The sequence below is a fragment of the Mesoplodon mirus genome (assembly GCF_964341445.2).
Source record: "Mesoplodon mirus genome assembly, chromosome: 19".
NCBI classification, from domain to species: Eukaryota; Metazoa; Chordata; class Mammalia; order Artiodactyla; family Ziphiidae; genus Mesoplodon; species Mesoplodon mirus.
The window spans coordinates 17,541,229-17,556,869 of record NC_138995.1 but is presented as its reverse complement, the minus strand read 5'-3'; the positions used below and the strand labels follow the sequence as shown (position 1 = coordinate 17,556,869).

Below are 15,641 nucleotides of genomic sequence, written 5' to 3'. Positions count from 1 at the left end.
GTGTGGTGGGACTCCCACCCTTTCCTCCCCATATCGCCAGTGTTGAAGAGTAAAAGACAAAATTCGCCCAGAAATAATCAGTGACATAAAAGGATCATTTAGAGTTTACTGAATGACTGAACACATACGCCAACCAGTCAGCCCATTTTTACATTGTTCACATTCCCACCAAACATTGGGAAGCATTAGTTTGCTTTCAATATCTGGAAATGATTTCATTCCTCTAATCACCCAAGGCTCTGCACTGTTGCACCAACATAAGGCAAATTCTTGATCTGAACTTGTTCCCTGTTCTGCCTAATTGCTTTTTTCATACACTTATGTTCATGATTTATGTTGGGACTTCCCTGGTGGCGCAGTGGTTAAGAATCTGCCTGCCAACGCAGGGGACACAGGTTCGAGCCCTGGTCTGGGAAGATCCCACATGCCATGGAGCAACTAAGCCCATGTGCCACAACTACTGAGCCTGCACTTTAGAGCCCACGAGCCACAACTACTGAGCCCATGTGCCACAACTACTGAAGCCTGCGAGTGACAACTACTGAGCCCACGTGCTGCAACTACTGAAGCCTGCGCACCTGGAGCCCCTGCTCTGCAACAAGAGAAGCCACTGCAATGAGAAGCCCATGCACCACAACTAAGAGTAGCCCCCCACTCGCCGCAACTAGAGAAAGCCCACGCACAGCAGTGAAGACCCAACACAGCCAAAAATAAATAAATAAAAAATAAATTTATTTTAAAAAATAATAATATATGTTAACTAATTATTTACTTTATCATACTTGATCTAAGCCTATTACATGGATACTTAAGCAGTACACTTATATTGGGATTTTGGTCAACTAAAATTCATAATGAACCATTAAGTGAGTTGATTAAGCATTATTATTGCTCAAATTATTAGCAACGTTAACAGAAAAAAATATGAGGCAACAGTCACCCCAATTCTGGCAGACCAAAGAAAGAATTCTTTAGAAAACAAAAGTGAAATCATTCCTAGATTTTGAAAAAAAGAGTGAGAGAGTGAGTGCATTTAAGTACATTGCACAAGAGCAGTTTTTATCAGCTGTTACGTTGATCTGTATTAAATTTCATTATTCCTTTGCACAGGTATTCCAGCCTTTCATTATCTGTGATGAATTATGACATATGGTATATCCCTCTTAAGCCTATGTCATTTGTAAATTCTGTATCTTTGTTCAAGTTGTTGATGTAGTAACCACATTCCTCAAGGGAGAACCCATACATTTTTGGGTCTTATTGTTTAGAGTCATCTGTTTTATGAAATCTACATTTCTTATCTTGTTCGTAAGAACTTTTAAAGATTTTCATCAAATATTTTACTGACTATAGGATACCTATGCCTGTAGCATTTTCTTGATACAGTAGATGAGCCTTAAAAGGCAAATTAGATTAGTTTGCCGTTTAGCCTTCATAATTTCACTTTTCACAAATAGAAACTATGTGAAAAGATATTTCTGTCCATGAAGTTTATTAGGAACATTGAGAGACCTAGCTCACCCTTGTGCAGTTCTCAGTTGTTCTTATTCTATTCCTCTTTCTCTTTTTTTAAAAACAGCTTTACCCATGTATAATTTACATATCATAAAATTCACACATTTAAAGTGTACAGGAGATTGGCTCAAGATGGTGGAGTAGAAGGACGTGCCCTCACTCCTTGCGAGAGCACCAGAATCACAACTAACTGCTGAACAATCATCGACAGGAAGACACTGGAACTCACCAAAAAAGAGACGCCTCATCCAAAGACAAAGGAGAAGCCACAATGAGATGGTACGAGGGGCACAATCACAATAAAATCAAATCCCATAACTGCTGGGTGGGTGACTCACAAACTGGAGAACACTTATACCACAGAAGTCCACCCACTGGAGTGAAGGTTCTGAGCCTCACGTTGGGGTTTCCAACCTGGGGGCCCGGCAACGGGAGGAGGAATTCCTAGAGAATCAGACTTTGAAGGCTAGCAGGATTTGATTGCAGGACTTCAACAGGACTGGGGGAAACAGAGTGTATCAGGACCCAGGGGAAGGAGCAGTGACCCCATAGGAGACTGAACCAGACCTACCTGCTAATGTTGGAGGGTCTCCTGCAGAGGTGGGGGGTGGCTCTGTCTCACCATGAGCATAAGGACACTGCCAGCAGAAGTTCTGGGAAGTACTCCTTGGCATGAGCCCTCCCAGAGTCTTCCATGAGCCCCACCAAAGAGCTCGGGTAGGCTCCAGTGTTGGGTTGCCTCAGGCCAAACAACCAACAAGGACGGAACCCAGCCCCCCCATCAGCAGACAAGCGGATTAAAGTTTTACTGAGCTCTGCCCACCAGAGCAACAGCCAACTCTACCCACCACCAGTCCCTCCCATCAGGAACCTTGCACAAGCCTCTTAGATAGCCTAATCCACCAGAGGGCAGACAGCAGAAGCAAGAATAAGTACAGTCCTGAAGCCTGTTGAACTGAAACCATGTTCACAGGAAGACAGATGAGATGAAAAGGCAGAGGGCTATGTACCAGATGAAGGAACAAGATAAAACCCCAGAAAAACAACTAAATGAAGTGGAGATAGGCAACCTTCCAGAAAAAGAATCCAGAATAATGATAGTGAAGACGATCCAGTACCTCGGAAGAAGAATGGAGGCAAAGATCAAGAAGATGGAAGAAATGTTTAACAAAGACCTAGAAGAATTAAAGAACAAACAGAGATGAGCAATACAATAACTGAAATGAAAAATACACTAGAAAGAATCAATAGCAGAATAACTGAGGCAGAAGAACAGATAAGTGACCTCGAAGACAGAATGGTGGAATTCACTGCTGTGGAACAGAATAAAGAAAAAAGAATGAAAAGAAATGAAGACAGCTTAAGAGACCTCTGGGACAACATTAAACTCAACAACATTCACATTATAGGGGGTCCCAGAAGGAGAAGAGAGAGAGAAAGGACCAGAGAAAATATTTGAAGAGATTATAGTCAAAAACTTCCCTAACATGGGTAAGGAAACAGCCACCCAAATCCAGGAAGTGCAGAGAGTCCCATACAGGAAAAACCCAAGGAGAAACATGCCAAGACACATAGTAATCAAATTGGCCAAAATTAAAGACAAAGAAAAATTATTGAAAGCAGCAAGGGAGAAACGACACATAACATACAAGGGAACTCCTATAAGGTTAACAGCTGATTACTCGGCAGAAACTCTACAAGCCAGAAGGGAGTGGCATGACATATTTAAAGTGATGAAAGGTTAGAACCTACAACCAAGATTACTCTACTCTGTAAGGATCTCATTCAGATTCAATGGAGAAATCAAAAGTTTTACAGACAAGCAAAAGCTAGGGGGATTCAGCACCACCAAACCAGCTCTACCACAAATGCTAAAGGAACTTTTCTAAGTGGGAAACACAAGAGAAGAAAAGGACCTACAAAAACAAACCCAAAACAATTAAGAAAATGGTCATAGGAAGATACATATGGATAATTACCTTAAAGGTGAATGGATTAAATGCTCCAAGCAAAAGACACAGGCTTGCTGAATGGATACAAAAACAAGACCCATATATATGCTGTCTACAAGAGACCCACTTCAGACTGAGGAACACATACAAACTGAAAGTGAGAGGATGGAAAAGGATATTCCATGCAAATGGAAATCACAAGAAAGCTGGAGTAACAATACTCATATCAGATAAAATAGACTTTAAAATAAAGAATGTTACAAGAGACAAGGAAGGACACTACATGATGATCAAGGGATCAATCCAAGAAGAAGATACAATTTTATATGCACCCAACATAGGAGCACCTCAATACATAAGGCAACTGCTAACAGCTCTAAAAGAGGAAATCGACAGTAATGCAATAATAGTGGGGGACTTTAACACCTCAGTAACACCAATGGACAGATCATCCAAACGAAATTAATAAGGAAACAGAAGCTTTAAATGACACAATAGACCAGATAGATTTCATTGATATCTATAGGACATTCCATCCAAAAACAGCAGATTACACTTTCTTCTCAAGTGCGCACAGAACATTCTCCAGGATAGATCACATCTTGGGTCACAACTCAAGCCTCAGTAAATTTAAGAAACCTGAAATCATATCAAGCATCTTTTCTACCCACAACACTATGAGATTAGAAATCAATTACAGGGAAATAAATGTAAAAAACACAAACACATGGAGGCTAAACAATATGTTACTAAATAACCAAGAGATCACTGAAGAAATCAAAGAGGAAATCAAAAACTACCTAGAGACAAATGACAATGAAAACACGATGATCCAAAACCTATGGGATGCAGCAAAAGCAATTCTAAGAAGGACGTTTATAGCTATACAAGCCTACCTCAAGAAACAAGAAAAATCTCAAATAAACAATCTAACCTTACACCTAAAGGGACTAGAGAAAGAAGAACAAACAAAACCCAAAGTGAGTAGAAGGAAAGAAATATAAAGATCAGAGCAGAAATAAATGAAATAGAAACAAAGAAAACAATAGCAGAGATCAATAAAACTAAAAGCCGGTTCTCTGAGAAGATAAACAAAATTGATAAACCATTAGCCAGACTCATCAAGAAAAAGAGGGAGAGGACTCAAACCAATAAAATTAGACAAGAAAAAGGAGAAGTTACAACAGACACCACAGAAATACAAAGCATCCTAAGAGACTACTACAAGCAACTCTATGCCAATAAAATGGACAACCTGGAAGAAATGGACAAATTCTTAGAAAGGTGTAACCATCCAAGACTGAACCAGGAAGAAATAGAAAATATGAACAGACCAATCACAAGTAATGAAATTGAAACTGTGATTAAAAATCTTCCAACAGGGCTTCCCTGGTGGCGCAGTGGTTGAGAGTCCGCCTGCCGATGCAGGGGACACGGGTTCGTGCCCCGGTCTGGGAAGATCCCACATGCCGCGGAGCGGCTGGGCCCGTGAGCCATGGCTGCTGAGCCTGCGCGTCCGGAGCCTGTGCTTCGCAACGGGAGAGGCCACAACAATGAGAGGCCCACATACCACAAAAAAATAAATAAATAAAAATCTTCCAACAAACAAAAGTCCAGGACCAGATGGCTTCACAGGTGAATTCTATTAAACATTTAGAGAAGAGCTAACACCCATCCTCAAACTCTTCCAAAAAATTACAGAGGAAGGAACACTCCCAAACTCATTCTGTGAGGCCACCATTACCCTGATACCAAAACCAGACAAAGATACTAGAAAAAAAGAAAATTATAGACCAGTATCACTCATGAATATAGATGCAAAAATCCTCAACAAAATACTAGCAAACAGAATCCAACAACACATTAAAAGGATCATACACCATGATCAAGTGGGATTTATCCCAGGGATGCAAGTATTCTTCAACATACGCAAATCAATCAATGTGATACACCATATTAACAAATTGAAGCAGAAAACCCATATGATCATCTCAATAGATGCAGAAAAAGCTTTTGACAAAATTCTAAGATCAGGAACAAGACAAGGATGTCCAGTCTTGCCACTGTTATTCAGCATAGTTTTGGAAGTCCTAGCCCCAGCAATCAGAGAAGAAAAAGAAAAGGAATACACATTGGAAAAGAAGAAGTAAAACTGTCACTGTTTGCAGATGACATGATACTATACATAGAAAATCCTAAAGATGCCACCAGAAAACTACTAGAGCTAATCAATGAATTTGGTAAAGTTGCAGGATACAAAATTAATGCACAGTAATCTCTTGCATTCCTATACACTAATGATGAAAAATCTGAAAGAGAAATTAAGGAAAGACTCCCATTTACCATTGCAACAAAAAGAATAAAATACCTAGGAATAAACCTACCTAGAGAGACAAAAGACCTGTATGCAGAAAACTATAAGACACTGATGAAAGAAATTAAAGATGATACCAACAAATGGAGAGATATACCATGTCCTTGGATTAGAAGAATCAATATTGTGAAAATGACTGTACTACCCAAAGCAATCTATGGATTCAGTGCTATCCCTATCAAATTACCAATGGCATTTTTTATGGAACTAGAACAAGAAATCTTAAGATTTGTATGGAGACACAAAAGACCCCGAATAGCCAAAGCAGTCTTGAGGGAAAAAAAATGGAACTGGAGGAATCAGATTGCCTGACTTCAGACTGACTATACTACAAAGCTACAGTAATGAAGACAATATGGTACTGGCACAAAAACAGAAATACAGATCAGTGAAACAGGATAGAAAGCCCAGAGATAAACCCACACACCTATGGTGAGCTAATCTATGACAAAGGAGGCAAGGATATACAATGGAGAAAAGACAGTGTCTTCAATAAGTGGTGCTGGGAAAACTGGACAGCTACATGTAAAAGAATGAAATTAGAACACTCCCTAACAGCATACACAAAAATAAACTCAAAATGGATTAGAGATCTAAATGTAAGACTGGACACTATAAAACTCTTAGAGGAAAACATAGGAAGAACACTCTTTGACATAAATCACAGCACGATCTTTTTTGATCCACCTCCTAGAGTAATGGAAATAAAACAAAATCAAATGGGACCTAATGAAGCTTAAAAGCTTTTGTGCAGTAAAGGAAACTATAAACAAGACGAAAAGACAACCCTCAGAATGGGAGAAAATATTTGCAAATGAATCAATGGACAACGGATTAATCTCCAAAATATATAAACAGCTCATGCAGCTCAATATTAAAAAAACAAAAAATCGAATCCAAAAATGGGCAGAAGACCTAAATAGACATTTCTCCAAAGAAGACATACAGATGGCCAAGAAGCACGTGAAAGCTGCTCAACATCACTAATTATTAGACAAATGCAAATCAAAACTACAATGAGGTATCACCTCACACCAGTTAGAATGGGCATCATCAGAAAATCTACAAACAACAAATGCTGGAGAGGGTGTGGAGAAAAGGGAACCCTCTTGTACTGTTGGTGGGAATGTGAATTGATACAGCCGCTATGGAGGAACAGCATGGAGGTTCCTTAAGAAACTAAAAATAGAACTACCATATGACCCAGCAATCCCACTACTGGGCATATACTCAGAGCAAACCATAATTCAAAAAGACACGTGCACCCCAATGTTCATTGCAGCACTCTTTACAATAGCCAGGACATGGAAGCAACCTAAATGCCCATCGACAGACGAATGGATAAAGAAGATGTAGTACATATATACAATGGAATATTACTCAGCCTTATAAAGGAGTGAAATTGGGTCAATTGTAGAGATATGGATGGATCTGGAGACTGTTATACAGAGTGAAGTAAGTCAGAAAGAGAAAAACAAATATCGTATATTAACACATATATGTGGAACCTAGAAAAATGGTACAGATGAACTGGTTTGCTGGGCAGAAATTGAGACGCAGATGTAGAGAACAAATGTATGGATAACAAGGGGGGAAAATGGCGGGGGTGAGGGGTGGTGGTGTGATGAATTGGGATATTGGGATTAACATATATGTATGTCGATATGACTAATATGTATAAAATGGATAACTAATGAGAACCTGCTGTATAAAAAAATAAATAAAAAATACAATAAATTTTAAAAAATAGATAAATTTGAGCACTGAGCGATATGGTTACAGCCCTGTCCAACACCTTCATTGCAGCTTTGTGAGATCCTAAGCAAGGTACCCAGTTAAGCCATGCCTAGACTCCTGGTCCACAGAAAATATGAGATAACAAATGTTGGGTTATGTAGGTTTTTTGTTAACCATCTTATTCACATGTAATACAACTTGCCCATTTAAAGTATACAGTTGAAAGGTTTTTATTCTCTTCACAGCATTGTGAAACCATCACCACAATCAATTTTGTAATATTTTCACTACTCCCAAAAGAAAGCCCATATTTTTTAGCTGTCACCCACCTTTCTTCTATTCACCCAGCCCTAGGGTACCACTAACCTACTTTCTGTCTCCATAAATTTGTCTGTTCTAGACATTTCATATAAATGGAATTATACGAACAAAGTTGAGCACTGAGGGTTGAACAGAATATTCCTTTTTGCTAAACTGTTCCTCTAGGTAAGGAAATAAAAAAAATAATAAAGTGTACAGATTCAGTGGTGTTTAGTTATTTATATTTATAGAGTTCTGTAGCCATTGCCTTATTCTAATTTTGGAATTTTTACCACTGCAAAGAGAAACCTTGTATCCATTCTGTCTCTTAAAAAAAAAAATCTAGTAGATTCTTTTAAAATCTAGTAGGTTTTAAAAAAAATGTAGTAGAGGTTATAGTTTTCTAAGGAAGTCTTTTCTCAGGAAACTGCCTTTCCATTATAGATTTCTCATTCTCTTTCTTCATATTCTTTGTTTATAAATCTAGAATTTCATTCCTCCTTATCTATTTAACTGATTTAAAAGATAATGCAAGAAAAACAGATATGGCAGCTTAACATGAGGGAGGACTATTTGTTGTTTTCATGGATTTAAAGGACCTATGCTCTTGTTCAGGAGTTCTCTCATTGGCTAGTGGAGACTGTATAAGTGTTTAATTTGGATTGAATTTAGGACTAAAGGACAATAGTACTAACAGCATAATTTATATCCCTTTAATCTTTTTATATTTTATGGGAAGCGGGCTTGAGAGTAAGACCAACGTATGTGGTCATGGTGTACAGTTAATATCTTGGAGGGAATCTCTGAGATAATGGGGTAAAAGAAGAGTTTCAGTGAGGATTTAAGTCTTAGAGAAGTTGTTTAAAGTAGCAGAGCCAACACAGTTCTGTCTGAAGTCAGAGCCTGTGTTAAGGACTGTATTACCTGCTGTTTTCCTTGGATAGATAGGAAGAAACTTCTGACTTCTCTAATTTCCAAACACTTGAGTCAGTTAATCAGAAAATACCTTTGGTGAAGGAATGAATCCATGCTTCCTACACCTTCCACTTGACTTGCTTATTACTTTGGTTTGGGGGTAGGTTATAGGGAAGATTGAGATATAACAAGTTCTATATTTAGTTACTTTCCAATGTATTTTTATTGACATTGCTTTTGTACCTCTAATTTAGACTCTGTGTCCTTCTTTGGGAAAGTGAAATGTGGTTAGCGATGGGGCTTTTACTAGGTTAAGTTTTTTTTTCCCTTGACATAAATGCATTTTGGTAGATCCTTTCTCTTTTTATCTAAGCTAATTTTTATTTTCATATTTCCTTTTTGTTTATTTTCCTGCAGCCCCCACCAAAAAAGGTCTTGAATACGCTTTTCTTCTATGTATAATGGTCTCATTTTCAACATGGATTGAGAAAAATAATTGTATTAAAATCTGTATTTGATGATGTGACATTTCTGTTTAATTAGTTTCTCCGTACTATCCCCCCTATATTATTTGAAAGATGGAAGTAATCTACTTAAGTTTTTTACCAACATTTTAACAAGCTGAAAAATTTTAGTCAGGGCATATTATATTCAGACAGATGTAACATTTGCTAAATGCTTTGAAGATGAAAATTTTAAGTGTTAGGTAATAGTTTTTTGAAAGAAAAATTTTTAAGTGGATTCTTTACTGTGAGTGAAGATCATTTAATAATACAACTTCTAATTTTAGCTTTCCTTTATGATATTCTTTCTTATTCCTATCCACATGAAACTCAGGATACATATTTTAACTGGGAGGATCAAAGTATTTATGAATTCAGTAATCAGTTAACTGACAGTATTGTTTGCTACCAAGGATAAAATGTCTTACAGTGCTACCTTTATTTTTTTAATCACTTAGTACAAATAGTTAATAATCTTCTTTAATTGTTGGAATGTTGCTTTTCTTAGAATACTAGGTAAGTCCCTTAAACTCTGTGCCTCAATTCTTTAGAAAATAGACATATGATTCTAACTGGTCTTTTGAAGTTTCTTCCAACATTGATTCTACTACCTTTAGTGGATATCTTGATAATTATTTCTGTCCAAAAACCATGTAATAATAACTATAAAATAATTTTTAAATAGTAGATGTAAATTTGATTTCATGGACAATTAGAATATTATAAAATATATTAAAAAGATACAGTACTCTTTAATCTGGGATAGTAAAGTAATCATAATCTAATATAGGCACTTGTGCTTAGTGATTTAAGAGTATCCTATACTTGTGCCTTTCTAGAGTTGGAGATACCTCAGAGTAAGAAGTAGTTCCTTGAGCCATAACATTCCTCTTTTTCTCTTCTTTAGGAGGGAAAAATGCATTATGATAGTAAATTAAAATATTTGATAAAGGTGCTGAGTAAAAGAGCAGTAGACTATTGGTCTAATTGGAGGAGCCAATTTAAAGCTGATATACACTAGTACATGCCATCTCATATGTAAGGGATGATAAGTTACCCTCTTTTTTTTTTTTTTTCCAAAGGAAGATATTGGAGCATCTTGGGTTATTTGACATCTCTTCTGTCTAGTTTTATACAGTTTTAAAATTTTAATAACTTGTTCTGTAGATCATCGTAAGCATGAGGGATAAAGCCAAGAAGAAAACAGGGGTTAGAATGAATGGAAAATTCATTATTCAGTTCAATAAAAGTATATAATAAAAGAAAAATATTTGCTAATAATTTTTACAACAGTAGTTATATGAAGTTTAGTGTGTGTGTATGAATAATATAGTTCTTCTTATGAGTGAAAAGACATTAATTTTGTGCTCATAATTAGGTTATTGACTTATACTCCTTTTAAAAAAAGTTTTTTCCCTTTCCCCCAACAGAATCTGTCTATGATCTTCTCCCAAAGGAGTTACAGTTACCTCCATCTAGAGAACCATCTGTAGCATCAATGAGTCAGACAAGTGGTGGTGAGGCAGGCTCGCCTCCTCCAGCTGTAGTTGCTGCTGGTATGCATTTCATTTTACTTTAAAAAAAAAAAGTAGTATCTGGTCAACATGAACAGTGCTGGCAAAATTCATATCAAAGAGTGTGATTTGAGGGTTTGTTTTAGGAGGTTTTAAACTACATACTTTTAACATTAAAAACTTTCAATACAATATTCTTGATACAACTGTTATTTCTTTTTTTTTTTTTTTTTTTTTTTTTTTTTTTTTTTTGCGGTACGCGGGCTTCTCACTGTTGTGGCCTCTCCCTTTGCGGAGCACAGGCTCCGGACGCGCAGGCTCAGCGGCCATGGCTCACGGGCCCAGCCGCTCCGCGGCATGTGGGATCTTCCCAGACCGGGGCACGAGCCCGTGTCCCCTGCATCGGCAGGCGGACTCTCAACCACTGCGCCACCAGGGAAGCCCAACTGTTATTTCTTAAAATTTCACGTTGGCACATCTATTAGTGCCATCTCCCAGAATGGACCTTATCTTCAACTATGGGAACGAGTTTAAAGTTCTTTTGTTCACTGCACATAAAAAGGTTATTAAATACCAAGCTATGGATAGAAAATTACATTTGAGTCTCTATAAAACAATTATTTTTAAAAATTTGCTCAAAGGGGAAAATGTTTTATTTTGTATAATCTGAAAAAAGGACTCAAATACTCAAGTGTCTTTTCTGTTTGTAGCATGTTACTATAACCTTTTCCCTACATTTAAAAACATATGTGACTTTATACTTATTTTAAATTCAGTTGAAAGTAAATGGAAGATTTGAATGTAATATTTATATAAAGACATTTTCTTATATCAGTGAAAAAGTATGGAAAGTAATGTTTGAAATTTATCAAGTTTATTTTTAATCAGCTCTCAAATCATACACTTTATAATTATATAAAATTGGTTCAAATTTTGATTGAATTAAAAGATTGACAGATAAGCTAATTGAAAAATGTCTTGATTAGTGATAAATTAATAAAGAATGCTTTCAGTAATATTAGATTGCCCAACTGTAATTCTTTTTTTAGTTGGGTTTATAGACTGCTAAGTGTGTTTGGTGTTTTAAAAAAGTTAGAAAATTATATATATACTCTGAAGTTTCATCTGTCCTACTAATTAGAGGTTTCTTGCCTAATATGATACCTCTCATCTTTTAAAATGGTACTTAAAATCCATCAAAACATTGTTTTCAGTAAATTCCTTTTGTTTCAAAAAGAACAGTGAAGCGGAAGGTTGTGATTTAAATGAGGATATTGGTACTATAATAGAACTTTGGGTACTTTTCTTATTTGCATTAACCTAAGTCCAATTAACCTTGTGTACCAATCTTTCCCCTGAGCCGTATAGTGCAATATGCAGCCTTCCTGGCTGAGGGCAGGAAAACTTTAAACATGGCCAAGAAACTTACCAGCCCTGTTCACTGTTCATGTGTTGCCAGACATTTTCTAACAGATTCTGTGGATTTAATTGTGAACATTTTAGTAATTGAATTGTTAAGATGACCTGGTTTCACTTTATATGCACTGAATATTTTTTCTGGAATTTAAATATTTAATCTAGTTTTAAAATAGTATCAGATAATAAAATATATATTTTTTAATTTTAATGAAATATTTCACTTTAAATCCACAGGTAGAAATTGACTGACTGATTTCTTTTGTATCTTTTGAGATTTGTTTAAAGACATGTTGAATCTGTATAGAACTAAAAGTCTGTTTCTTCTGTGCTTTTTAACATCTGTTGACAGTAGATCCAGTTCCTTTTAAAAGCTGAAAAAATGTTAGCTAGGTTTGGAAGAAGAACGACACTTCCTTTGAAATAATACCAAACTCAATTTTAGAAGTTTTTATATATAAATATTGAAAGTTTTTGAATTTGAGTCACTAATGGAATGTTGAAGGTCCCTCCTTCCCTCCCTCCCTCCATAATCCTCTCCAGATAAATTAGAATGAAGGCTTTGAGTTGAAAAATCATGAAAATAAGAATTAACCAAAGGAAGTATTCTGAAGTAATGAATTCTTATTAGATCAAGAAGTTATTGACATTGTAAAGATTGTGAAGAGAGTAAAGAGGTGACCTTGATAATTTGCATATATTCACACACAGAAAGTTTCTACGATCTAAAACCAAGTCATTTGTAATTTTTTTTACACGTTTACTTTTAACCAACATAGTCTTATTCTAGAATTCTAATGTGTTATTGGTAGAATAGAGTCTTTGTCATGTAACATTATAGGTAAGAGAGTTTAAATTGCAGAATAGTTATAGTAAGGATATCAGTTAGTATGTATAATTAGAGTTGCTTTTTTTATTTGACATATTAATGTCCTTAGTGACATAGATGTCAAAGAGAGATTTGGAGTAAATTACCAGTTACTCAGTGTTTCCTGGCCAAAAGACTAGATGTTTAGGGAAAGATACATTAATTTAGACTTCTTTGATTTTTTTTAATCTGTAGCATTTGCTGTTTAAATATGAAATGCATAAAAATGATGACTCTTGATGTAGTTAATTCTTCAGAGTTTTGAAGGAGCCGGATTGGCTGCTGTCAGGTATGAGGGCCTGGTGGGAACAGACTTCTAGTTCTGCCATAAAGGTTTGTGTTTCACAAATTCTAAATCAATTTAAATTTTAAAATTTAGAGGCTGGGCATATAGGTGTTCATGTACATTTTAAATTATTTAATTATTAAAAATGTGTTTCTCAGATTCGCCAATCTAGGTTTTTTTCCCGTTATGTATTACTGAAGGAATAAGTAAACATGATGCTGCTAATCCACAAACCAGAATACTGGGTAAAAAGAATGTCTCTTAAACCTTTTTTCTGCCTCTACACTATTCACAATTTTACATGCTCTCATTAATAACATCTTTTATCTGGTAAGACCCAGGGTTGGGAATGGGGGAAAGAGGTTTACTTCCTCACAACTCCTCCCCTCTCCATAGGGCAAAGTGTAACAATCTGGGAGGTGTAGTTGAAAATCAACAGTCTGAAATCTGTACTCTTCCCCATTTTTAAAAGACATCTGGTTTTGTCCCACTAGAAAGTTTCTTAGTAGTTTGAGGTTCAATATGTAAATGAATAAAAGTTTTAGAAGTACAGAATTTCTGAAGAATATTGTAGGTTCTTAGTAACTAAGAGACTGTTTTCCTAACACAAAAAAGTTATCCAGGCACTTCCCTGGTGGTCCAGTGGTTAAGACTCTGCGTTCCCAATGCAGGGGGCTCGGGGTTCGATTCCTGGTGGGAGAACTTAAGATCACACATACTACAACTAAGGCCACGTGCTACAACTACTGAGCCCACACGCTCTAGAGTCCACTCACTGCCACTAGAGAAGCCAGTGCGCCACAACGAAGACCCAAATAAATAAATAAATAAATAAATTTTAAAAATTAGCACTTATTTAAAAAAAGTTATCTACATGAATTGATAACAAATTCTGGCAAAATAAGGAGTTGATCAAGAAGAAATGAAAGTTGTGAAAGGATTCTTTTTGTTTGTTTCTTTAATCCTACAGTATAGGTTGGAAGGAACTAAAATATAGGTATTATTAAGGAGAACTAAAACAAACAGTTACACTAGAATTTTGGATTTTTGAAAAGAGATATGGCAGATATTTTTCTTAAATAACAGCTTTATTGAGATATAATTCACATACCAATCAAGTATTTTTAAAAATCTACTTACTCGTTTACAGTTTTACCCTTAGATTGTCTTAATTTATTTAAAATAGGGAGTCTTTCACAGAAGTGAACAATAAACTTTAATCTTCATTTTAAGAAATCAAATTATTTTCTTGTTCTATCCTAAATTCTATTTGTTTGTCCTCATCTTGGGATGTAGCATCATGTTTATTAGTTTATATCAAAATATTTTGCTAAGGTAATTATTTCAGGTTCCTTTAAAATTTTTTAATTCTAATTCTTGAAATAAACAATGAATTAATCAAACCATAGGTTTTATAATTCAGCCAGAGAATCTTAGGAATAACTAGTTAGTAATTCTTTTGTTGTTTGTTTTCATAAAGTTGTTATTTTACTTTCAGGAATTATATATTAGTCCTCTTTAGAAATAATATAATCTCAGTACATGAATACTTGGTAGCAGTTTTGTTTTTTTTTTTTTTTTTTTCTTTTTGCGGTATGCGGGCCTCTCACTGTTGTGGCCTCTCCCGCTGCGGAGCAGAGGCTCCGGACGCGCAGGCCCAGCGGCCATGGCCCACGGGCCCAGCCGCTCCGCGGCACATGGGATCCTCCCAGACCGGGGCACGAACCCGTATCCCCTGCATCGGCAGGCGGACTCTCAACCACTGCGCCACCAGGGAGGCCCTGGTAGCAGTTTTTAACATGTATAGGTATATACACTAATAAAGCACATACAAAAGTTTTTAAAGGCTGTAATTAAAGTTAATAATTTTACATGAAGTGATCCATATAATAAACTTTTCTGTTGGAAGAGACTTATTAAATAGTGCTTTGAATTTTATGCTTACAGCAAGTACGTAACAGGTATTTTCTATACTGAAAGAACTTAACTGTGTGCTATTTACACTATAGGAGAGGACACTAGAGAACTAAATAATGTCCTATAATCAAAGAACAGCTATGCTTTAATTTATTGGGTTGGCCAAAAAGTTCATTTGGATTTTTCCATAAGATGTTACAGAAAAACCCGATTGAACTTTTTGTCCATCCCAATACTTCAGACACCTTAATCACCTAAGTTAAAATCATAGGAATTTGTAGACCATCCATAACAACAAAACTATACAAAAATTGAGTTGAAGAAAATATAAGCTATCATTTTTG

The 15,641-nt window shown here is 36.0% G+C and overlaps 1 protein-coding gene across 11 annotated transcripts in view; it reads left to right on the top strand.

The window, feature by feature from the left end:
• The window catches only part of NFAT5 (nuclear factor of activated T cells 5), a 207,033-nt gene that overhangs the window by 135,151 nt on the left and 56,241 nt on the right, over positions 1 to 15,641 (top strand). For 10 of the 11 annotated variants that reach the window (XM_082606980.1, XM_082606977.1, XM_082606971.1 and 7 more), the window contains one exon: positions 10,727 to 10,852. In XM_082606980.1, the coding sequence (XP_082463106.1) occupies positions 10,795 to 10,852 (58 nt within the window). In that variant the 5' untranslated portion in view covers positions 10,727 to 10,794. Of the gene's footprint in view, positions 1 to 1,412; positions 1,795 to 10,726; positions 10,853 to 15,641 lie in introns of those variants that run through there. The other variant, XM_082606981.1, reaches the window with a different exon arrangement.